Raw genomic sequence first — 23,826 nt, 5'->3', positions numbered from 1 at the left:
TTACTTCTCAGTGACACAGTTTTCTCATCTATAGAATGAGGAGAATTACTGCACCAACCTAGGGTTGTTGTGAATATTCTATGTGAGTTCGGGTATTTCAAGAACATACAAAAGTACTTGACATAGTAAATACTACAGAAGTGCAGGTTACTATTATTATTTGGTTGTTGTTGTCAACATCACCATCGCCATCATCATTCACTCTTCATGTCTGAACCTACGTATTCTGGATGTTGTGAGGCGCTGCTTTGACATGGGTAAATGACTGAGAAATGTAGCATTTTCAAGAAAAAAAAACGTAAGTCAGGGCCATGGCCAGGTGGTAAGGCATTTGCCCTGTGAGAGAGCGGCGCATGGGCCACAGTGTGTTTACCTTGGTGGCAGCCCTGGGGATGGGAAAGAGGAGCAGAGGACTGAGGCCACATGGCACACTGGGTTGGCAACCGCCTCAATTCCATTCTTGACTCAGGAATCTCGGAATAAGGACAACTAGTTATTTCCATAACTGTTTTAACACTATTAACCAAATACTGAAATCTTAGAACACTGAAAAGAAAAAAAGCCAGAATTCTGCAATTGCAAAAAAAAGTATAGAAATAAGAGTAAAAGAATAAGAATTGGAAAAAAGTACGCTTAGAAGTGAGTAAGTTAAGGGGTACTGTGCAAAGAACATCAGCTCCCAACTCCTAGGGGGACATGCTGAGGTCTTTTCCTTACCCTGAAATGCAGATTTTTTTTTTTTTCTTTTTTCTGCTTAGGGATTCCTAAGATTAGGATAATCAAATCTACCACAAAGGGAGAGTGGGAACAGGTATCTAGTAGGTAAGTGGACAAGTTTTATACAACTTTATTCTATCATGTTACTAGATTGATATTATCATCGCATTTTAGAGAGGACGCAGAAGCTCAGAGAAGTTAAGTAGCTTGCTCAGCTGGTGCAGGGAATCAGAAATGGGGAATGACCTTTGACCTTTAAAAAAAACTGACTCTATTCAAGCATCCACTGGGGCCTAATAGGAAGGCCTGTGGTTTGGCTTTATTTTGGGTTGGGGGTAAGTTGTGAGAAGATTTGTAGTTACTCAGGGAAATGGACAGTCACTAACAAGAACATTCTGGATTTTAAGTAGCTTGAAGCTGGAGGACAGAAAGAATGCTATGAGAAGACGTCCTCCGCGAGCAAGAATTTTTTTCCAAAACCAAAAAATATAGTAGCCCAGAGACTTGCAAGGGAGAGCTTTGTTTTGTACAGATATTTTAGGGAACAGATTTGAGGTTCATGAAGAGTTCTGTATCACCATTTGGTGAGGGCAACTTTTTTTTTTAACCTTGGCTGTTTTTAATTTAATTGCAACTAAAAGTTATTTAATACCGGAAGCTCCATGACTGCTCCAGGTGGAAGTATAGAAAATATTTTTCGAATGGGAAAGGTCACCTAACCACACACTCTTAACCCTGTCCTAATACTTTCTGCCAAACCCTTCAGCTTTCTTCTCTTAAGAAAATCATAAAGTCTTGAATTTGCTAATATGAGTAGTTCTATCTGCCTGCTGGGTAATTCATTTCAAACTACAGACCTCTGCGTGAAATGACTCTGGCTGGATTTCCTATTTACCTTGAACAGAGATCACCAAACTCCAGTCGGCTGCCACCTGCTTTTGTAAATAAAGTTTTATTGGCACACGGCCACAGCAGATTAAGAACTTTCTATGGCTGCTTTTATGCTACATTGGCAGAATTGAGTGGTTGAGGCAGAGACGGGATTGCCTGCAAAGCTAAAATGTTTACTATCCGGCCCTTTACAAGAAAAGTTTGCTGACCCTGACCTAGAACATGGAAGCACTTTCATTTCTGGTTTGTTTCAGGATCTTCCTCATTTATACGAAAATGTTAACCACTTTTTCAGAACTGCTATTTGCTAGGACCACTTTTCTAGGAAGAATAAATTAACTGCTAGGGGGATCTTTTGAGACCCTCTAGCTGTTCAGAGAGTAGACAGTGGCTGGTTGTCACTGATTGTCTCTGGTTGTCACTGATGTCCTCTAATGTTCTCTGCTGTCTGATTCATGCTAGTCATTTCTGTGACCTTGCATTGATCTTCTATACTTTTTTTTTTTTTTGGCTAAGCTTATGTATTTACTGGGATGGCTCCTTTTTCTCTGACTTGCTATTCTTACACTTTTCAACAGGGAGAAACATTTGTCCTCCCCATTTCCTTTAGTTCTATAAAGGAAACAAGCCAAACCAAATTGAAACTGGTTTCTTCTTCCCTTCCTAACTGCCCAGCCTCCAGTTTTTATATTATCTACAAACTTGGAAACTGCATTTCATGTGCTTATGACTTTTACATAGAGCATTATTCACAACTGTGGTTCTGAAATTGACCCTGGAGGCATTTTCCATCTGATTCTCTCCTCCATTCTAAGAAATTTCCATTTGTGGATACTCTGCGTTGCCCAAGCTAAAGCCTTCCAAATACTCCTTAATTCATCTCCTACTCAACACCACTTTGGAACATTGTCCAGAGCTTTCTGGAAAGTATAAACACTTAGAGCATACCGATTTCTCTGTCCTACCAGATCAGAAATGTCAGCAAAAAACTGTCAGTAGAGTATAAGCATCCTCTCCTGTTGTCTGGATTTAGGCTGATAATTCTCAATCACACTGTGTTTTCCTAGACAGCTTTCTAGTGCTATTCTTTGAACAACTGCCCAGGGGTTCCTCAAAATAAGAGTAAAACTCCTAATTTTGTGACATCCTGGAAGATGGTGTGTTACACTGGTCTCATCTCCAAGTGACAATTATACTGTCAAATGTGTATCCACTGTGTGCCAGGCACTTTACAGATAATATTTCTGTTCTTCACTCCACTTTTCTGCAGGGTGGGTATGATCATTTTAACTAATGAGAAAACCAAGGTTCAGAGAGGTTAGACTTATGTGGATACTATGTGGTAGAACTAAGATGCTGTGATTCTAGCCTTCCCATCCTCCACCACTGTCGACTGTCCCCAGGGTTAACTGATATACCATCAGGTTGCTCCTCTTGACCAAGGGGGTGGGGGAGTGAGGTGGGTGCACCCAGCCGCACAATAGAAAGAAGGCAGGGACCAGCTTAGGGATTAAAAGGCAGAAACTCCATGGCATTAGCCTGTTCCCTAGGGTTCCATATAGATGGAATGGCACCTGTGAGCTGCTTCTCCATCCCTAAAAAGGGATCAGTATTTTCTTCCAAGTATCTAGTTTCGTATTCTTCGTTATGTTCAACTGCATTCCTTTGAAAAAGCCCATAACTTTTAGGAAAGCCTTGTTTAAATGCTTTAAGACTTCTATCAGCTGAGCTATGAGGAGTATGTGACTACCAGCTCACTCTTGGACCAAAGGTGTTGCGTAGCAAGCAGGGACTTCCCTGCCCTATTGTGGGGCTATCAGCAGTGTTTAGATCCTTCTCAGAGGACAGGATCAATCCTCATGCAGCTTTCCTTCCCAGTTTGGTAACCCAGCTCCCTGTGGCAATTTTGGAAAATCTGACTTTTCTGTAAAGAAGTTAGCAGTGTCCCTGCAGGTGTTGTTTCTGGAGTTTGGATTCCGATGTAGGAATACTGAACATATATATTTGCCCATAATGACATGAGCCTCCTGGTATTAGATGTGGGGAAGAGTTATTTACAAGATTCTTCAACTAGGGTTGCCCCCTCTCCAAATGCAAATTCAGCTTTTGCCTGAATCTCAGCTCAAAATGTGGTGAAAAGTAGAAGGGCCCAGGAAGTGTTCAGTATTTATCAGAGTGACCAAAAGGCAAGAAACAGTTCAGCTTCATCTTGTTTGTGGTTGAGTTATCTAAGCACACACATACACAGGCCATCAACACTGTAAACATACACGGTTAGAGACACAAACACAGATGTGACAATTATAATATTTATGAGTGCCTATTATGTGCCGAGCACTGTGCACCTTTACAGCTGGGGGTTTGTATGTAAAGGTAGAGTGACCAAGAGAAGAAAAGGTTCTCCCTGAAACAGATGTGCCACAATAAAAACAAAAGCCTCACAAATTGGAAGCCAGCTGGCTAGAAGATAGCATGTTAATTTATGCTAGGTCTAGCTGACCCCAATGGCTTCTTTCTAAAATAATGGCAAGCCCATGTATTCAACTAAGGTTAAAATCAATACAAAGAAACAGGGTCCCTGGAGCCAGACTGAGTCTAACATCTCTGTGCTTCAATTTGTAAACATTTGTAAAATTGGGATAGTAACCACAAAGGGTTATTGTAAGAATAAATGGACACCTGTAAAATACTTAGAACAGCTTATAGCTCAAAGCAAGTGCTCAATAAATGTTAGCGATGATGGTGATGATGAGGAGGATTTATCCCTTGGCCTGGATGTAATGGGAGACAGGATACCATAAGATATCTACTCTCGCACTTATTCACACTATAGCAGTACTTTGCAAATTGTACAGTCGTGTGCCACAGAACCTCGGGGGTTCCTGAAACTTCTCAAGGGGAGAACATGTGGGCAAGTTGGGAGTGGGTACCACTGTGGAACTCCGCCATAACTGCACATTAGAGACTGGAAGTCCAGATTATGCAAAACCAGGCAGACTGCTGTCTCCAGCCATTAGGAAACCTCCCTCCTCATCACTGGCATCCATCATTCTTTTCTTCCTTCCTTCATTCATCAGTTTATCATCTGTCTAGTGTCTATTATGTTCTTGGAATTGTGGAGAAAATAAGATACATTCTTTAACATTTGCCTTTGAAGAAGAGTAACATAATCCAGAAGGTAATATAGAAAAACAAATAACTAATACTAATACACAATGGTAGGGCAGAGATAGAGTATTACGCACAGGGTACCATGTGGGTTGCAGAGGGGGCCATCTGACCCAGACTTGCAGAGAAGGATTCCTGTCAGGAAGGATAGGATTAGATAGACAAAGTGGGTTGGAAGCTCCCAAGCAAATTTGTAAACAGCAAGTAAGTGGGTACCTCGGAAGGGCAGAGCTCAGTGGGGTGAAGTGAGGGGATGTGGTAAGAGATGAAGCAAGAGAGGCAGGCAGATATCAGATGATAAAAGGCATTGTATATCATGCTAGGGCATTTGGAACTTATCCTCAAGTGCTAGCTGGACATGAAAACAATTTTAAGCCTGGGAGCAGCATGGACAATTTTGAAAGAAAGATGCTCTGGCAGTAGCATGTCAAATGATCTGGGGCAGAAGTCACACACTTTTTCTGTAAAGGGACATATAGCAAATAGTTTAGGCTTTCAGGGCCACCTATGGTCTCTGTTGTATATTCTAGTTTTTATTTGTTTAAATAACCCCTTAAAAATGAAAAGCCGAAACTTGCACAAGCCTCTTAGATAGCCTCATCCACCAGAGGGCAGACAGCAGAAGCAAGAAGAACTACAATCCTGCAGCCTGTGGAACAAAAACCACTTTCACAGAAAGACAGACAAGATGAAAAGGTAGAGGGCTATGTACCAGTAGAAGGAACAAGATAAAACCCCAGAAAAACAACTTAACGGAGATAGGCAACCTTCCAGAAAAAGAATTCAGAATAATGACAGTGAAGATGATCCAGGACCTCGGAAAAAGAATGGAGGCAAATATCGAGAAGATGCAAGAAACGTTTAACAAAGACCTGGAAGAATTAAAGAACAAACAAACAGAGATGAACAATACAATAACTGAAATGAAAACTACACTAGAATGAATCAATAGCAGAATAACTGAGGCAGAAGAACGGATAAGTGACCTCGAAGACAGAATGGTAGAATTCACTGCTGCGGAAAACAATAAAGAAAAAAGAAAGAAAAGAAATGAAGACAGCCTAAGAGACCTCTGGGACAACATTAAACACAACAACATTCGCATTATAGCGGTCCCAGAAGGAGAAGAGAGAGAGGAAGGACCAGAGAAAATATTTGAAGAGATTATAGTTGAAAACTTCCCTAACATGGGAAAGGAAATAGCCACCCAAGTCCAGGAAGCACAGTGAGTCCCATACAGGATAAACCCAAGGAGAAACATGCCGAGACACATAGTAATCAAATTGGCAAAAATTAAGCACAGAAAATTTATTGAAAGCAGCAAGGGAAAAATGACAAATAACATACAAGGGAACTCCCATAAGGTTAACAGCTGATTTCTCAGCAGAAACTCTACAAGCCAGAAGGGAGTGGCATGATATACTTAAAGTGATGAAAGGGAAGTACCTACAACCAAATTACTCTAGCCGACAAAGATCTCATTCAGATTCGATGGAGAAATCAAAAGCTTTACAGACAAGCAAAAGCTAAGAGAATTCAGCACCACCAAACCAGCTCTACAACAAATGCTAAAGGAACTTCTCTAAGTGGGAAACACAAGAGAAGAAAAGGACCTACAAAAACAAACTCAAAACAATTAAGAAAATGGTCACAGGAATATACATATCGATAACTACCTTAAACGTGAATGGATTAAATGCTCCAACCAAAAGACACAGGCTTGCTGAATGGATACAAAAACAAGACCCATATATACGCTGTCTACAAGAGACCCACTTCAGACCTAGGGACACATACAGACTGAAAGTCAGGGGATGGAAAAAGATATTCCATGCAAAAGGAAATCAAAAGAAAGCTGGAGTAGCTATACTCGTATCAGATAAAATAGACTTTAAAATAAAGAATGTTACAAGAGACAAGGAAGGACACTACATAATGATCAAGGAATCAATCCAAGAAGATATAACAAATTATAAATATATATGCACCCAACATAGGAGCACCTCAATACATAAGGCAACTGCTAACAGCTATAAAGAGGAAATCGACAGTAACACAATAATAGTGGGGGACTTTAACACCTCACTTACACCAATGGGCAGATCATCCAAAATGAAAATAAATAAGGAAACAGAAGCTTTAAATGATACAATAGGCCAGATAGATTTAATTGATATTTATAGGACATTCCATCCAAAAACAGCAGATTACACTTTCTTCTCAAGTGTGCACAGAACATTCTCCAGGATAGATCACATCTTGGGTCACAAATCAAGCTTCAGTAAATTTAAGAAAATTGAAATCATATCAAGCATCTTTTCTGACCACAACGCTATGAGATTAGAAATGAATTACAGGGAAAAAAACGTAAAAAACACGAACACATGGAGGCTAAACAATACGTTACTAAATAACCAAGAGATCACTGAAGAAATCAAAGAGGAAATCAAAAACTACCTAGAGACAAATAACAATGAAAACAGGGCGATCCAAAACCTATGGGATGCAGCAAAAGCAGTTCTAAGAGGGAAGTTTATAGCTATACAAGCCTACCTCAAGAAACAAGAAAAATCTCAAGTAAACAATCTAACCTTACACCTAAAGGAACTAGAGAAAGAAGAACAAACAAAACCCAAAGGTAGAAGAAGGAAAGAAATCATGAAGATCAGAGCAGAAATAAATGAAATAGAAACAAAGAAAACAATAGCAAAGATCAATAAAACTAAAAGCTGGTTCTCTGAGAAGATAAACAAAATTGATAAACCATTAGCCAGACTCATCAAGAAAAGAGAGAGAGGACTCAAATCAATAAAATTAGAAATGACAAGGAGAAGTTACAACAGACACCGCAGAAATACAAAGCATCCTAAGAGACTACTACAAGCAACTCTATGCCATTAAAATGGACAACCTGGAAGAAATGGACAAATTCTTAGAAAGGTATACCCTTCCAAGACTGAACCAGGAAGAAACAGAAAATATGAACACACCAATCACAAGGAATGAAATTGAAACTGTGATTAAAAATCTTCCAACAAACAAAAGTCCAGGACCAGATGGCTTCCCAGGTGAATTCTATCAAACATTTAGAGAAGAGCTAACACCCATCCTTCTCAAACTCTTCCCAAAAATGGCAGAGGAAGGAACACTCCCAAACTCATTCTATTAGGCTACCATCACCCTGATACCAAAACCAGACAAAGATACTACAAAAAAAGAAAATTACAGACCAATATCACTGATGAATATAGATGCAAAAATCCTCAACAAAATACTAGCAAACAGAATCCAACAACACATTAAAAGGATCATACACCATGATCAAGTGGGATTTATCCCAGGGATGCAAGGATTCTTCAATATACGCAAATCAATCAATGTGATACACTATATTAACAAATTGAAGAATAAAAACCATATGATCATCACAACAGATGCAGAAAAAGCTTTTGACAAAATTCAACTCCCATTTATGATAAAAACTCTCCAGAAAGTGGGCATAGAGGGAACCTACCTCAACATAATAAAGGCCATATACGACAAACCCACAGCAAACATCATTCTCAATGGTGAAAAACTGAAAGCATTTCCTCTAAGATCAGGAACAAGACAAGGATGTCCACTCTCGCCACTATTATTCAACATAGCCACAGCAATCATAGAAGAAACAGAAATAAAAGGAATACAAATTGGAAAAGAAGAAGTAAAACTGTCACTGTTTGCAGATGACATGATACTATACATAGAGAATCCTAAACATGCCAACAGAAAACTACTGGAGCTAATCAATGAATTTGGTAAAGTTGCAGGATACAAAATTAACGCACAGAAATCTCTTGCATTCCTATATCCTAATGATGAAAAATCTGAAAAAGAAATTAAGGAAACACTCCCATTTACCACTGCAGCAAAAATAATAAAATACCTAGGAATAAAGCTACCTAGGGAGACAAAAGACCTGTATGCAGAAAACTATAAGACACTGATGAAAGAAATTAAAGATGACACCAACAGATGGAGAGATATACCGTGTTCTTGGATTGGAAGAATCAATATTGTGAAAATGACTACACTACCCAAAGCAATCTACAGATTCAATGCAATCCCTATCAAATTACCAATTGCATTTTTTACAGAACTAGAAGAAAAAAATTCACAATTTGTATGGAGACACAAAAGACCCCGAATAGCCAAAGCAGTCTTGAGGGAAAACAACGGAGCTGGAGGAATCAGACTCCCTGACTTCAGACTATACTACCAAGCTACAGTAATCAAGACAATATGGTACTGGCACAAAAACAGAAACATAAACCAATGGAACAAGACAGAAAGCCCAGAGATAAACCCACACATCTATAGTCAATTAATCTATGACAAAGGAAGCAAGGATATATAATGGAGAAAAGACAGTCTATTCAATAAGTGGTGCTGGGAAAAGTGGACAGCTACATGTAAAAGAATGAAATTAGAACACTCCCTAACACCATACACAAAAATAAACTCAAAATGGATTAAAGACCTAAATGTAAGGCCAGCCACTATAAAACTCTTAGAGGAAAACATAGGAAGAACACTCTTTGACATAAATCACAGCAAGATCTTTTTTGATCCACCTCCTAGAGTAATGGAAATAAAAACAAAAATAAACAAATGGGACCTAATGAAACTTCAAAGCTTTTGCACAGGAAAGGAAACCATAAACAAGATGAAAAGACATCCCTCAGAATGGGAGAAAATATTTGCAAACGAATCAACGGACAAAGGATTAATATCCAAAATATATAAACAGCTCATGCAGCTCAATATTAAAAAAACAAACCCAATCCAAAAATAGGCAGAAGACCTAAATAGACATTTCTCCAAAGAAGACATACCGATGGCCAAGAAGCACATGAAAAGCTGCTCAACATCACTAATTATTACAGAAATGCAAATCAAAAGTACAATGAGGTACTACCTCACACCAGTTAGAATGGGCATCATCAGAAAATCTACAAACAACAAATGCTGGAGAGGGTGTGGAGAAAAGGGAACCCTCTTGCACTGTTGGTGGGAATGTAAATTGATACAGCCACTATGGAGAACAGTATGGAGGTTCCTTATAAAACTACAAATGGAACTACCATATGACCCAGCAATCCCACTACTGGGCATATACCCTGAGAAAACCATAGGTCAAAAAGAGTCATGTACCAAAATGTTCATTGCAGCTCTATTTGCAATAGCCAGGACATGGAAGCAACCTAAATGTCCATCGATAGATGAATGGATAAAGAAGATGTGGCACATATATACAATGGAATATTACTCAGCCATAAAAAGAAATGAAATGGAGGTATTTGTAATGAGGTGAATGGAGTTAGAGTCTGTCATACAGAGTGAAGTAAGTCAGAAAGAGAAAAACAAATACAGTATGCTAACACATATATACGGAATCTAAGGAAAAAAAAAAAAAAAAGGCCATGAAGAACCTAGTGGCAAGACGGGAATAAAGACACAGACCTACTAGAGAATGGACTTGAGGATATGGGGAGGGGGTGGGGTGAGATGTGACAGGGTAAGAGAGTGTCATGGACATATATACACTACCAGATGTAAAATAGATAGCTAGTGGGAAGCAGCCGCATAGCACAGGGAGATCAGCTCGGTGCTTTGTGACCACCTAGATGGGTGGGATGGGGAGGGTGGGAGGGAGGGAGATGCAAGAGGGAAGAGAAATGGGAACATATTGTATATGTATAACTGATTCACTTTGTTATAAAGCAGAAGCTAACACACCATTGTAAGGCAATTATATTTCAATAAAGATGTTTAAAAAAAGAAAAAAAAAAAAAAGACACATGCACCTGAATGTTCATTGCAGCACTATTTACAATAGCCAGGTCATGGAAGCAACCTGAATGCCCACTGACAGACGAATGGATAAAGAAGATGTGGTACATATATACAATGGAATATTATTCAGCCATAAAAAGGAACGAAATTGGGTCATTTGTACAAACGTGGATGGATCTAGAGACTGTCATACAGAGTGAAGTAAGTGAGAAAGGGAAAAACAAATATCGTATATTAACGCATATATGTGGAACCTAGAAAAATGGTACAGATGAACCGGTTTGCAGGGCAGAAATTGAGACACAGATGTAGAGAAGAAATGTATGGACACCAAGGGGCGAAAGCCACGGTGGGGTGGTGGTGGTGGTGGTGTGATGAATTGGGCGATTGGTATTGACATGCATACACTGATGTGTATAAACTGGATGACTAATTAAAACAAAATAAAAAAAATTTAGGTTCATCATAAAAAATAAAAAATGCATAAGCCATTCCTTTAATACCCTTTAAATAACCTGGGCTCAAATCCCAGCTCCAACACTTATTAAGTGCAATCAAGTTAATCAAAGAGCTCTGGGATCAATTTTAATGGCTCTTCTAATAATCCTTTAACAGCCATTCTTATAGTAAGCCCTTTAAAAAAATGTAAAGCCACTGGCTGCGATTTGCCAACCCCTGGTCTCGAGAAGGCAAATATAGGGTTAGGAGGCTGCTGCAATCATGCAGAGCTGACAAAGGTAAATGAAGTACAGGCAGTGAGAACAGAGACCAGTGGAGGGTGAAAGAGCCACTGAAGAGCGAGAACAATCTAGAAATACAGGCAGACCCCATTGTATCGTGCTTCGCTTTCTTGTGCTTCGCAGATATGACATTTTTTTATAAATTGAAGATTTGCGGCAACCCCGCGTGGAGCAAGTCTATTGGCGCCATTTTTCCAATAGCATTTGCTCACTTCATGTCTCTGTGTCACATTTTGGTAATTTTCGCAATGTTTCAAACTTTTTCCTCATTCTTATATTTGTTATGGTGATATATGATCAGTGATCTTTGATGTTACTACTGTGACTTGCTGAAGGCTCAGATGATGGTTAGCATTTTTACCAAGAAAGTATTTTCAGATTAAGGTATACAGATTGGTTTTTAAGACACAGTGCTATCACATACTTAACAGTCTACAGTATAGAGTAAACATAACTTTTATATGTACTGGGAAAGCAAAAAAAAATTGACTTGCTTTATTGTAATACCTGCTTTATCATGGTGATCTGGAACTGAACCCACAACATCTCCAAGGTATGCCTGTATTTTGGTTTGGAAAGTTGGATGGATGGGGGTACTCTTTACTGAGATAAGGATTCAGGAGTTTAGTTTTAGAGATATTGAGTTGACCTTTTTGTGGGGCATCTGGGGTAGGACGCCTAGTAGACAAGTGTACATCTGAGTCAGAAGAGAGATGTGCTCTGTGCTAGATACAGGAGAATCAGCAGCATACAGAGGAGTCCTGGAGCCACGGGATCACTAGTGTATAGACAGTGAGGCTCCTAAGGGGGGTAGCTAAGAGGTGGGTAGAGGAAGAGGAATCCACAGAGACGCTGAGAAAGAATAACCAGAGAAGTAGGAAGCAAGCCAAGTGTGTGTGGTTTCTAAAGCAGCAAGAAAGTGTTTTTCGGAAGAAGGGCCCAGCCTGTGTAGAATGCTGCCTAGAGCTCAGATTAGATAAGGCCTGTTTTGAGAGACAACTTTCTTCTTTTTGAACAAACAAGAAATAACTTTTTGGGGGGGGGGTGGGGAAGGGGCTTTACCCAAGAGGAATGTATGTTATATGTTACATGCGGTCTTAGAATGTGAGATGGGCAAACAGAAGCAACTCCGTAATGAACTGAGTGGAAATATTAGGCAGGATTTAAAAAACTCATAATTAACAATCTTGGAGGGGGGACCTAAAGTAGCCTTCTATATGTGAAATATTTCTAGGTTATAAATTGGCAGTAGAGGCCTATAAGAGTAATGTTTTCAAACCGCTCAGGTGCCAGTAATGCACTAGGACCATGGAGTGAGGCTAGAATACCTGTCTTCTGGTGGATTTTGCAGGCAGCAATATGGTGGAACCAGTCAATTACAGACCCACATGAACTACATGGGCTCAGCAATGAAAGCAAAGGGAAAACAAGGCAGAGTTCTCTTGTTTTCTCAATCAACTGGCACACAGCCCTGAAAAGCACTTTCTAACTCACCCCCCATGGCTATGCTGCAAAGTCCAGTCCTGCTTCTTTGTTCTCTGGCTGAACAAGGTAGCCACACTTAGTTATCTTAACCTCTAGCCATCCGGAATTTTTCCAGAAAATTGGCAGATTTGGAGTCTGTTAGCTTCCACCGTGTCTGCTCCCTCCACACATGGGCACTTCGTGGTCTCTCTCAAATCCCAGGCTCAGGGTGAACTAAATCTAGCTCACGTGCAAGTATGTGGGTTGGTGGGAATCTGGGAAGGAGGCAGGGGGATGGGAGAGCGCTTGGAATTCCTAAGTGTCATTTAGGCATGGAGTTCTGTCTGTCTCCACCACATCTTTTAACAGAACAAACAGCAAGTGCCTAATTTGACTCTGAGGTTAACCTTCCCCCATTTTTCTCTCTCAGCTCTTCTAAAAGGTGGTCCTTGAACCACCGATCTCAGAACCACCTGTAGTGCTTGTTAAAATGCAAATGACAGAAAGAAGATGTGGTGCATATATACAATGGAATATTACTCAGCCATTAAAAAGAATGAAATAATGCCATTGCAGCAACATGGATGGACCTGGAGATTATTATACTAAGTGAAGTAACTCAGAGAAAGAAATATCATATGATATCGCTTATACGCAGAATCTAAAAAAAAAGATACAAAGGACCTTATTTACAAAACAGAAACAGACTCACAGACTTAGAGAACGAACTTATGGTTACCAGGGGGGAAGGGTGGGGGGCAGGGATAGATTGGGAGTTTGGGATTGACATAAACACACTGATATATTTAAAATAGATAACCAACAAGGAGCTACTGTATAGCACGGGGAACTCTGTTCAATAGTCTGTAATAACCTAAACGGGAAAAGAACTTGAAAAAGAGTAGATACATGTATATGTATAACTGAATCACTTTGCGGTACACCTGAAACTAACTCAACATTGTTAATCAACTATACTCCAATATAAAAGAAAAATAAAAAACAACAATGAAAAAATAAAGTTGAGTTTGGATTTAGTGCAAAAAAATGCAAATGATGGGACCCTACTGTAGAAAGAGTTTCTGGCATAGGGTAGGATGTGGGTGTCTCCATTTCTAACATGTTCCTGGCAATTATTATGCACACTGAATTTGGGAACCCCTCCTCTATCCTCTTTTTATTTTTTATTATTATTATTTTTAAAAATTTATTTATTTATTTCTGGCTGCATTGGGTCTTCGTTACTGCGTGCGGGCTTTCTCTAGTTGCGGTGAGCGGGGGCTACTCTTCGTCATGGTGCACCATCTTCTCATTGCAGTGGCTTCTCTTGTTGCGGAGCACAGGCTCTAGGCGCGCGGGTTTCAGTAGTTGTGGCTCGCGGGCTCTAGAGTGCAGGCTCAGTAGTTGTGGCGCATGGGCTTAGTTGCTCCGCGGCATGTGGGATCTTCCCAGACTTGGGCTCGAACACGTGTTCCCTGCATTGGCAGGTGGATTCTTAACCACTGTGCCACCAGGGAATCCCGTATCCCCTTTTGAAAGTTTAGAAGTTTTAAGAGAAGTATTGTGACCATTGGAGTTTAAAAAAAACCTGAGGCTCAAGTTACTGTATCCTCTATTAGCCTTTCAGTGTATCTTAGTTTCTGCAGAGCAGGGACCTTTCCTTATTTATGATCTCACTTTCTGGTACCTATCACTGTACCTAATGCCCAGCAGATACTTGGGGAGTTGAAGGGACGATTGCAAAGGGCCCCTTAGAGGCCCCCAGCTTCTACTCATGCTCCTCTGAAATACACTCGCCACAAAGTAGCCAGTGTGAGTCTATAAAAATGGAAATTAGATCATTTTACGTTCCTGATGAATACCCTCCAAAATCTCCCTGTGATGCTCACACTAAAACCTCAACTCCTTCATCCTGGTCTCTGGTTGCCCCCATGGCCTCATCCCGTATCACCTCTACCTTGAGCCCGCCACACTCCAGCCAAATGAGCTTCTTTTGGGTTCTTTCAACACAATAAACTCATTTTCACTTTAGGGGTCTTGCACCGTTCTTCCCTTGCCCAGGAATGCTCTTCCTTCTGAAGTCATATTGCTGAACACTGGTCATCATTCAGCTTGTGGCTTCCAGGTCACCTCCTCAGAGTAGCCATCTAATGTGGTCACCAGATCATTGCTTATCAAAGCTCTGTTTCATTTGCTGCCCAGCACTTATCACCATCTCATATTTTGCTTATGTCCTTTTCTGTGTTTGCTGTCTTGCTCCACACTCACTCATTAATTCATTCACTGTTTATTTAGTACCTGTTTAGTGCCAGCTACTCTTTCCAGCACTAGGGACACAGCAGTAAAGAAAGCCTCTACCCTAATGGACAGGCAATCAACGCATAAATATATAATATGTCAGATGACGATGAAATTCTGTGAATAAAATAGAGTTGAAGGGTTAGAGAATGATTCAGAGAGCTCTTTTAGCTAGAATGATCAGGAAAGATCTTTCTGATGTGTGCCAGTTCAGCAGATATCTGAACGTACGTAAAGTGCAAGAGAACACGGACTTGTGTTTCATTCATCACAATATCCTAGCAAGCAGGTGTATATCTGGCATATGATAGGTAGATTAATAAATATTTATGGAATGAATAAATATGCATACCCCTCTCTTAGCATTTAAACACTGCATTTACTTCTCTGGATTCCAAACTAGACTTTGAGTTGCATTGACAGGAAATGAGTCTCCTTTTCCTCCATCCCTCATATCTAACATAGGGTCTGGCTCAGAGTAAGCATGGGAAAGTTTGTGAAATAAAGGAAGAAGTAGGAATTAAGAAGAACCAGTCTATCATAATACACTTAGGGACATCCTGTAAACGACTGCTTAAGAAGTTGGCATGTGCTTCTAAGAATGCTGTGAATTCATTTTAACTAGTAAGTTATATATCTGATGAGATGCAGTACTATCTGAATTGTTAGTGATTCTTTCTGAAAACCAATTTCTTTCAAATCAAGCTTTGGCATATTTAAAAGCCAAGAAGTAATAGACTTCAGTCACTTTCTTTCTACCTTGACCTATCTTGCTGGCTCAGGCTATTTAGAGTATACTTTAATATATCTGCAAAGTCCTACAGACCAATAGCCAGCTGAAGCTTGCAGACTCTTTCAGAAAGATGGATTTGGGCACTAAACAAAAACAGACTAACTGAACTATAACACCAAGCATTTCAGCACTTCTCTGTTTGAAAATTAATAAGCATTTCGGAACCGCTACCAGACGCACTAATGATGACAAGCAATGAAACCCAACACAAAAGGGGTCACCAACAACCATAGCAGAGCAGTCCCAATGGCACTTCTGTGCCTTCTGTGTGCTCTGTACAGATGCATCCATTTTATTTTCTGAAACTCCACTTGGACAACTGCATAGAAAAGTAAGCTCCAGCCATATTTCTTACTGGCTAGCTAAGTAAAATGGAAAAATTATGATGTCAAGGATCAGAAACAGAAATCTCTTATTTTTCCCTACCACGTGCTATTAACTTGCTTTAAAAAGCTCTGCTGAGGCTAGATCTGGAAAAAAGTCTTGAGAGTGGCAAGAATTTTAATACTGTTTGCTCATGGCCCCCATGTGCTTTCCTTCTGAATGTACCCTCCACTGTCACTCTCACCAATGTCCTGGTGACTCAAGACCTAGGATTTGCCCTCTGCTGTCCTAGGCCTACAACTTTTCATATCTTTTCATAACTTTTCAACTTTTCATATCTTTAGCACCTATGTTTCATATCTTTAGCACCTATCTTTAGCACCTGGCTGCTATGTTTCTTTTTTTAGCAAGATTCTGTTGAAAGTTCTTCATCTTAAAGCCATTAGACTCTCAATGCCCATTAAGGTGCAAATTAAAAGGCAAAAGTCATATTTCTAAGCAGTATTTCAAGAATTATCGATATCCTTGAGATTACGAGGCCAAAAAATTGTTCACTGATCAAAGAAGTACTTGGAAAACACTGAATACTATATCATCCACTTGGAAAGTCACAACACATGTTGGACTGCTTAAAGGAGTTAAAACATGGAAAAACCAAAATCATTTTCACCTGGGGGTTAGTTAAATACATTCAAGAACAGTAATCAGCTGTTGAAAAAGGTGATACAGATCCCTACATACTACTCTGAAATGTTTCCTAGACATGTTGTTGAATAAAAATCAAGTCAAACTTCTAACCATGAGTAATTTCCCATTAAAAACACAAATCCTATGTGTGTATGTGTTTTATATATAATACAATAAAATATATAAAAATTCCAAAAGGATGTATACCGAATTATTAAGACTGACAGCCTCTGGGGAATAGGATTGAGGGCATGAAGGAGACTTGCACTTTTACTATACATACGCAGGTATTATTTGAATTGTTTTATAGCCTCTTCATTACCTTTATAATAAAAAAAGGAAAAAAATCAACTACTATATTAAAAAATAGAAGTAAAGTCCGGCAGTAAATACCTCTGTTTAGCTTTAAGCGAGCATGTCTCAAACTCACGTGATCAATGAATCCCTGTTTTGTGGACCACTTGGAAACAACTTGTATGACAAATTTTGAAGTTACTGTGCTCAAGGCTCTCCCCACTCTCCACCAACATATGGGTTTTAACCTTCTGTGGCCTTCTACAAATGAGTGAAGGGGGTAGATCAGAGATGATCTGCTACAACCCCCCTCATTTTTAAAACGAAAGGATTAAGGTCATGGAAAGTAAAGGGCAAGACCAGCCCGAAGCCCTCAATCCTCATCTAACCCTCTCCACATCTTTCCTGTAGTCACCAGTGACCCAGATGGGCCCTGATCCTTGGGTTTCATAATCTCCAGCACTCAAGGAAGTTGTCAGGACCCCTGAGTAAGCCATGGCCTCAATATTCTCCCTGCGGTTCCGGGCAGAGCAGAGTCCTAATCATCCCCTCCCCCATCCCCAATGGGCTGTCTTGCTGTACAGCTTTTAGGAGGAAATAGTCACTATGCAAAGGAAGGGATCCTGGAAGAAGCTGCTAGAAAACAGCAGGGATCTTGAGATAACTTGGTATCCCTGGTGAAGTACAGGAGATACATGCAAACATGAACTTAGTCACTCAAAACAGCATGAGCTTGAGTTGGCAGGACTGGGTTTGAATCCGCTCTCTTGGTTCTGCCTTTTACTAGCTATTTAACATTGGTCAACTTCCTTAATTATGGTGAGCCTCGGTTTCCTCATCTCTGAAATAGGGATATCAGTTCATATGTTACACCTTGCAGTGGACATTAACAGAGGTGATGGCTATGGAAGTTGCTAGCATGGGGGCACAATATCTGGAGTTAGTCAAGAAATGTTAATTCCCATCTTTTCCCTCACACAGCCAACTGCTACCCCCTTTGATCTCAATAACACCAATCCCGGGCAATAGGCCAGGGGATATGAATGCAACAGTATCTACACTTGAGAAACTGACTGGCTGGTGGAAGGCATGGCATGATTTGGGCACAACAGGTGTGACAGGTACAGTCACAGAGGTGAGTTCCACTGTAGCACGCACCTGAGCACCAGGGTACCACTTTCAATCAGCGCCCATCATCCTGGGGGTCTGATGCCAGAGGTGTCTTTCTCCCCTGTGGCCTCAAGGGGATTTACTGCAGCTTTGGCCTGACCCGCAAATTCCTTACAAAGATTTCTGGAAAGAACTGCAGGGATCATAGCAGTTAAGCTGATCAAGGAAAGTATAAGCTGGGGAGGACCAAGAAGCAAACAAGAGGAGAGGTTACCACCACAGGCTCTCAAAACATAGTGCATTCAATCCTTGTCTCCAGTGCTTCTGTGTGGGTGCCTCAGCTTTTTAATGACTGATGTGGTAACAATAACAGTACTTACCCCGTAGGGGTTTTTTTTTTGTTTTTTTTAAAGATTAAACAAGATAATATTACCTTTAAAGCACTGAGCACAGTGTCAAAGAAAAAATGCTTAGTATTGTTATTAAAGCTATTTAATCTGTAAATGCTCAGGCTGAGAGGCAATATTATTGACATTTCAAAAGCACAAAAGATGTGGGCAGGATGGACAAAGTCATGTTTGTTCAAGTCTCAGAAGAGTAGACAGAACTACTCTTTGGAATCAAATAAACTTGATACTGAGTCCTCGGTCTGGTCCTTACTAAAGTGTGACCTTGGGTGAGCTGCTGAACCTCAATTTTCTATGTGAAACTGGGGGATAATGTCAATCTTGCAGATTGACTGTCAGAAGAACAAATGCACTAACATATAAATAAACCTGGCACCCTGCCTGGCACAATAAATCCTGCCATCTTTCCTTCCTCACTCAAAGCTAGCAAGCCAGTGAAGAGGATTAGCTGAACAATAGTATTTCAAAGCAGATTTAATGAAAAGAGCACGCTCCATGGATTCAGAGAAGATAAAAAGTTACAATGAGGACTTTGGGCCGGAGGACCTTAAAGGTTCCTCCCTCATCCATGGACTGATTCTTCTATTCGCTGCCCATCTTATTTTTGTCACATATTTTGCCTCTGCCACCTAATAAATGTGATCTTTAGCAAGTTGCTAGACTGGTCTCCTCTTCCGTAAAGTGTGGATAAAAATTATACCTACTTCTTAGGGCTACTGTTAGAAGTCAGTAAGACGAAGCACATAAAGAGTTTACACTTGGCTGGAAGACAGTCACTACTCAATCAATGGCAGCTATCTTTGTTGTCAGGGCCACTAGAAAGATTAAAGAGGATGTCCATAGGAAGCATGGCATGCTGCTTGGCACATAGATAGTATTAAAAATATTGTTATTATTATTACCTCTTCTATCACTATTGATTTTACATTATGAATGGCCATGGCCCAAGGAAACCAGTAAGTAATATATGCTGTCATCCCAGTAAAGACACATCAAAACAGAGACACCAAGAGATATTAGGATAATTCATCACAGGTCCGACAGGGAATAAAAGCTTTCTGGAACAAACAGCCTTGTCCAGCCCAGACAAAGGACGGGCTCACCCACGGGAAGCAGCAGGTGCTGGCTGCACTCTCTCCCCAGCCCTGGGGGACCACACACACAGAGACAGTATCCTGGTGTACAAGATTTTCAGCGGTTCATCTCACAAAATGGTAATGGAATAATGCCTTGGCCCGGGATGACATTTTTCTGCCAAAAGTTCAAAGCTATCCAGAGAGTATCTCATTAATCTTTGGGATCCTACGGGGACTGGGGTTGGTAGGCATTCTTACTATTACCTTATAAAGATGAGAACATACAGTTTAGAGAAATTAAATACCTTGTCTTTGCTTCAACAGTCTATCAGTGCCAAGAGAGGGTTGAAACCCAGGATGGGAGCAATCCCTGAGGCCCAATGCTCTAAGCCCTACCCTTGGAAACACCTCGAAGGAAGCATGAATAGGGTGTCTCCCACACAGTGTGGCCCCTTGCCCCTCCTCCTTCCCAGACCGGGTAGCTGCAAAGCTCACCTGTCGCTGAACTGAACCTCTTCTCCGTTCCTGGCCCAGCTGATGGTAGGCCTTGGGTTGCCTATGGCCTCGCAGTGCAGAAGCACACTCAGTGTCCCGCTGGCCAGGGCCACGGTCTGCCCGAGGTGGGTGACCACCTCGGAGGCTGAGAGCTGCTGGGCGGCCGAGATCTTGCGCAAGATGATGGGCTTACGGTGTGGCCGGCGAGAGCTGCCCCCGCCCTCCCCCGGGGACGAGGTCCGCAGGGAGCTGCTGAAGCCAGACACGTGTTTATGCGGAGGGATGGCCACTGGGGGAATGCCCCGCTCGGAGGGCTTGAGGAGCGCGTCCTGGTGCGCGTCCTGGTGGCTGCGGAAGATCTCCTGGGCCAGCTGGGCCACGAGGTGCTTGCTGTAGACGTCGCGGAGCTCCTCGGGCTGCTGGGAGAGGTTCCGGAGGATGTCGTCCAGGCGCTGCTGCTCGGCCGCCACGGTGAAGGGCAGGTGCAGAAGGGCCTGCTCGGCGTTCTGGTCCTCTTCTGAGGACGCGTTCCTTTCTGTGGAGTCCTGGGCCTCGCCGGAGGCGAGCAGCTCCCCTGGCCAGCCCCCCTGCTCCAGCAACCGAGAGACCAGGTCATCATAGCGGCTCCCGGCATCCGCAGGGAGGCCCCGCTTCTCGGCCTTGCTGCCGTTGGAGAAGATCCCGTTCTGGTGTTTGTGGGTCTGCAGGGCCTCCTTCGGGCTGGCCTTCCTCACCGCGAGGGCCTCTTCCTCGCTCCTCAGGCTCAAGGGCCGGGCCACCAGCTTCCGGTTGCCTCCAATGAGCTTAATCACAAACTGCTCCCGGGCCGGGCCGGCCGAGCAGGTGTAGATGCCCGCATCAGAGGGCTTGAGGCGGTGGATCTTTAGGTACCCAAATGGGGCCACGGTGACGTGGGCGGAGCTGACGAGGTGCTGGCCGTCCTTCTCCCAGGTGATGAGGGGCTTGCGGAAGCGCCGCGTGGGACAGCGTACCACCACCGCGGTCTTGGGGAGCAGGTAGGCGAATCCCCCCACGATGAAGTGCAGCTTCCTCTGCCGGCGGGTCTGGATGTATACCTTCCTTGCTGCCGCGATGTGAGGGCTGTGCTTTGTGGATGGCCGCCCGGGCCCTGGAATGAAAGCCATGAAAGGGAAGGCAGATGGATGGAGAAAGAGAAGTGGAGAGCGGAGAGAGAAAAGGGACAGTGGGTGCAGTGACAAGAGACAGTGAAAAGGAGAGGGCAAAGAGAAGAGAGCCAGGGGGACAAAAGAGAGAAGAGGGAAGGAAAGCACTTCAGAGTTTGCTTTGGGCAGGGCCTTCATTTACCACCTTCTGTTTTATGGGAGTAAATGGCTACCAGCTGTGGACCATCAAGCTGCTGCCGCAATGAATCATGGGAGAGCTAATGAGGTGCAGTGGGGCAACCTGCTATCACGCTGCTGGGGTTTTCTACCCCTAGAAGCTGAGATGCAGGGTTCTAGATGGAGGGCGATTCCAGGGGAAAGACAGTTCCTCTCATTAAAAGGACTTAAAAAAGAAAGAAAAAGAAATCAGCATCATAAAAAGAGGCAGAGGACAAAGAGAAGGAGAATGGATCCCTTTTGGGTCCTGCAGAGCCCCAGGGTCCCCGTATACATGGGGAGGAGACCCCAGAAGTGTTACACCTCGAGGGATTAATATTAAACAAATCTGTTTAGTTTAAAACACTGGAGTGGGTAACATTAGGCTTCATTAGTAACATGCTGACTCCAGCTTCCAGATCTCCATATGCCAGCAAGTGAACTTTGCTCTACCTCCTGCAAACTGTTTTTTCTAGCAGAGAAGAGCATCCTGCCTGGCCACATGTAATTAAGATTCCTTTCCCACCTCCAGCTGAGCTCACGAGCCTAATGCCCTCAGAGGGCTTTACTGCCTATCCGCCGCTGGTCTTGGGTTCGGGGAAAGCTACTGCTCTTGCCGTCTCCCCATCCCCGGAGCTCTGACATACTCACTTGCACAGGTGGCCAGCATACAGGGCCTGATGGATGAAGAGAACGGCAGGGGCGGGCACAGGGAGGAATTGACAGTAGCTGAGACACCTGTTTTCAGCACCTTCCGGCAAATGGCACTTCGCGTCTGGGTGCCCTCCCCGCAGCTCGTGGAACACTGGTGGGGAAAGAAGGGCCCAAAGCATGTAAATTCAGGTAACTAAAGGCTAATGGGTTTGTGTGGGCTCTGAAACTCACCAAAATAAGGAAGAAGTTGCTTGGAAAAGCAATAGCAACTAAGAGAGATAGAGAAATATTAATTATGTAACAATGTGGGAAGACACATCCATACTGTAGGCATATTCTACTCTAATATTTTCTAGTCTCAGGTCTCCTGTGGACCTTTCACCTGTTTTTATTTTTTTTTCTAACATCTTTATTGGAGTATAATTGCACGACAATGCTGTGTTAGTTTCTGCTGTATAACAAAGTGAATCAACTATATGTATACATATATCCCCATATCCCCTCCCACTTGTGTATCCCACCCCACTAGGTGGTCACAAAGCACCAGGCTGATCTCCCTCTGCTATGTGGCTGCTTCCCACTCGCTATCCATTTTACATTTGGTAGTGTATATATGTCAATACTACTCTCTCACTTTGTCCCAGCTTACCCTTCCCCTCCCCCTGCCGTGTCTTTAAGTCCATTCTCTACGTCTGTGTCTTTATTCCTGTCCTGACCCTAGGTTCATATACATATTGTATATGCCCCTAGGAATATACAATATATTCCATTGTATATATGTACCACAATTTCTTTATGCATTCATCTGTCGATGGACACTGAGGTTGCTTCCATGTCCTGGCTATTGTAAACAGTGCTGCAATGAACATTGTGGTACATGTCTCTTTTTGAATTAAGGTTTTCTCAGGGTATATGCCCAGTAGTGGGATTGCTGGGTCGTATGGTAGTTTTATTTTTAGTTTTTTAAGGAACCTCCATACTGTTCTCCATAGTGGCTGTATCAATTTACATTCCCACCAACAGTGCAGGAGGGTTCCCTTTTCTCCACACCCTCTCCAGCATTTATTGTGTGTGGATTTTTTGATGATGGCCATTCTGACTGGTGTGAGGTGATACCTCATTGTAGTTTTGATTTGCATTTTTCTAATGATTAGTGATGTTGAACATCCTTTCATATGTTTGTTGGCAATCTGTATATCTTCTTCGGAGAAATGTCTATTTAGGTCTTCGACTAATTTTTGGATTGGGCTGTTTTTTTGATATCGAGCTGCACGAGGAGCTGCCTGTATATTTTGCAGATTAATCCTTTGTCAGTTGCTTCATTTGCAAATATTTTCTCCCATTCTGAGGGTTTTCTTTTCATCTTGTTTATGGTTTCCTTTGCTGTGCAAAAGCTTTTAAGTTTCATTAGGTCTCATTTGCTTAGTTTTGTTTTTATTTCCATTTCTCTAGGAGGTGGGTCAAAAAGGATCTTGCTGTGATTTATGTCAAAGAGTGCTCTGCCTACGTTTTCCTCTAAGAGTTTTATAGTGT

At 41.9% G+C, this 23,826-nt stretch overlaps 1 protein-coding gene across 3 annotated transcripts in view; it reads right to left on the bottom strand.

Annotated features, from left to right (window-relative positions):
• ADAMTSL1 (ADAMTS like 1) overlaps positions 1-23,826 on the bottom strand; it is a 473,568-nt gene that overhangs the window by 147,603 nt on the left and 302,139 nt on the right. For all 3 annotated transcript variants that reach the window (XM_082467989.1, XM_082467990.1, XM_082467991.1), the window contains 2 exons: positions 22,291-22,444; positions 20,300-21,428 (listed from right to left, as the gene is read on the bottom strand). In XM_082467989.1, the coding sequence (XP_082324115.1) occupies positions 20,300-21,428; positions 22,291-22,444 (1,283 nt within the window). The remainder of the gene's footprint in view (positions 1-20,299; positions 21,429-22,290; positions 22,445-23,826) is intronic.

Source organism: Balaenoptera physalus (assembly GCF_965194825.1).
Source record: "Balaenoptera physalus genome assembly, chromosome: 7".
Lineage (NCBI taxonomy): Eukaryota > Metazoa > Chordata > Mammalia > Artiodactyla > Balaenopteridae > Balaenoptera > Balaenoptera physalus.
This window is presented reverse-complemented; position numbering and strand designations above follow the sequence as displayed.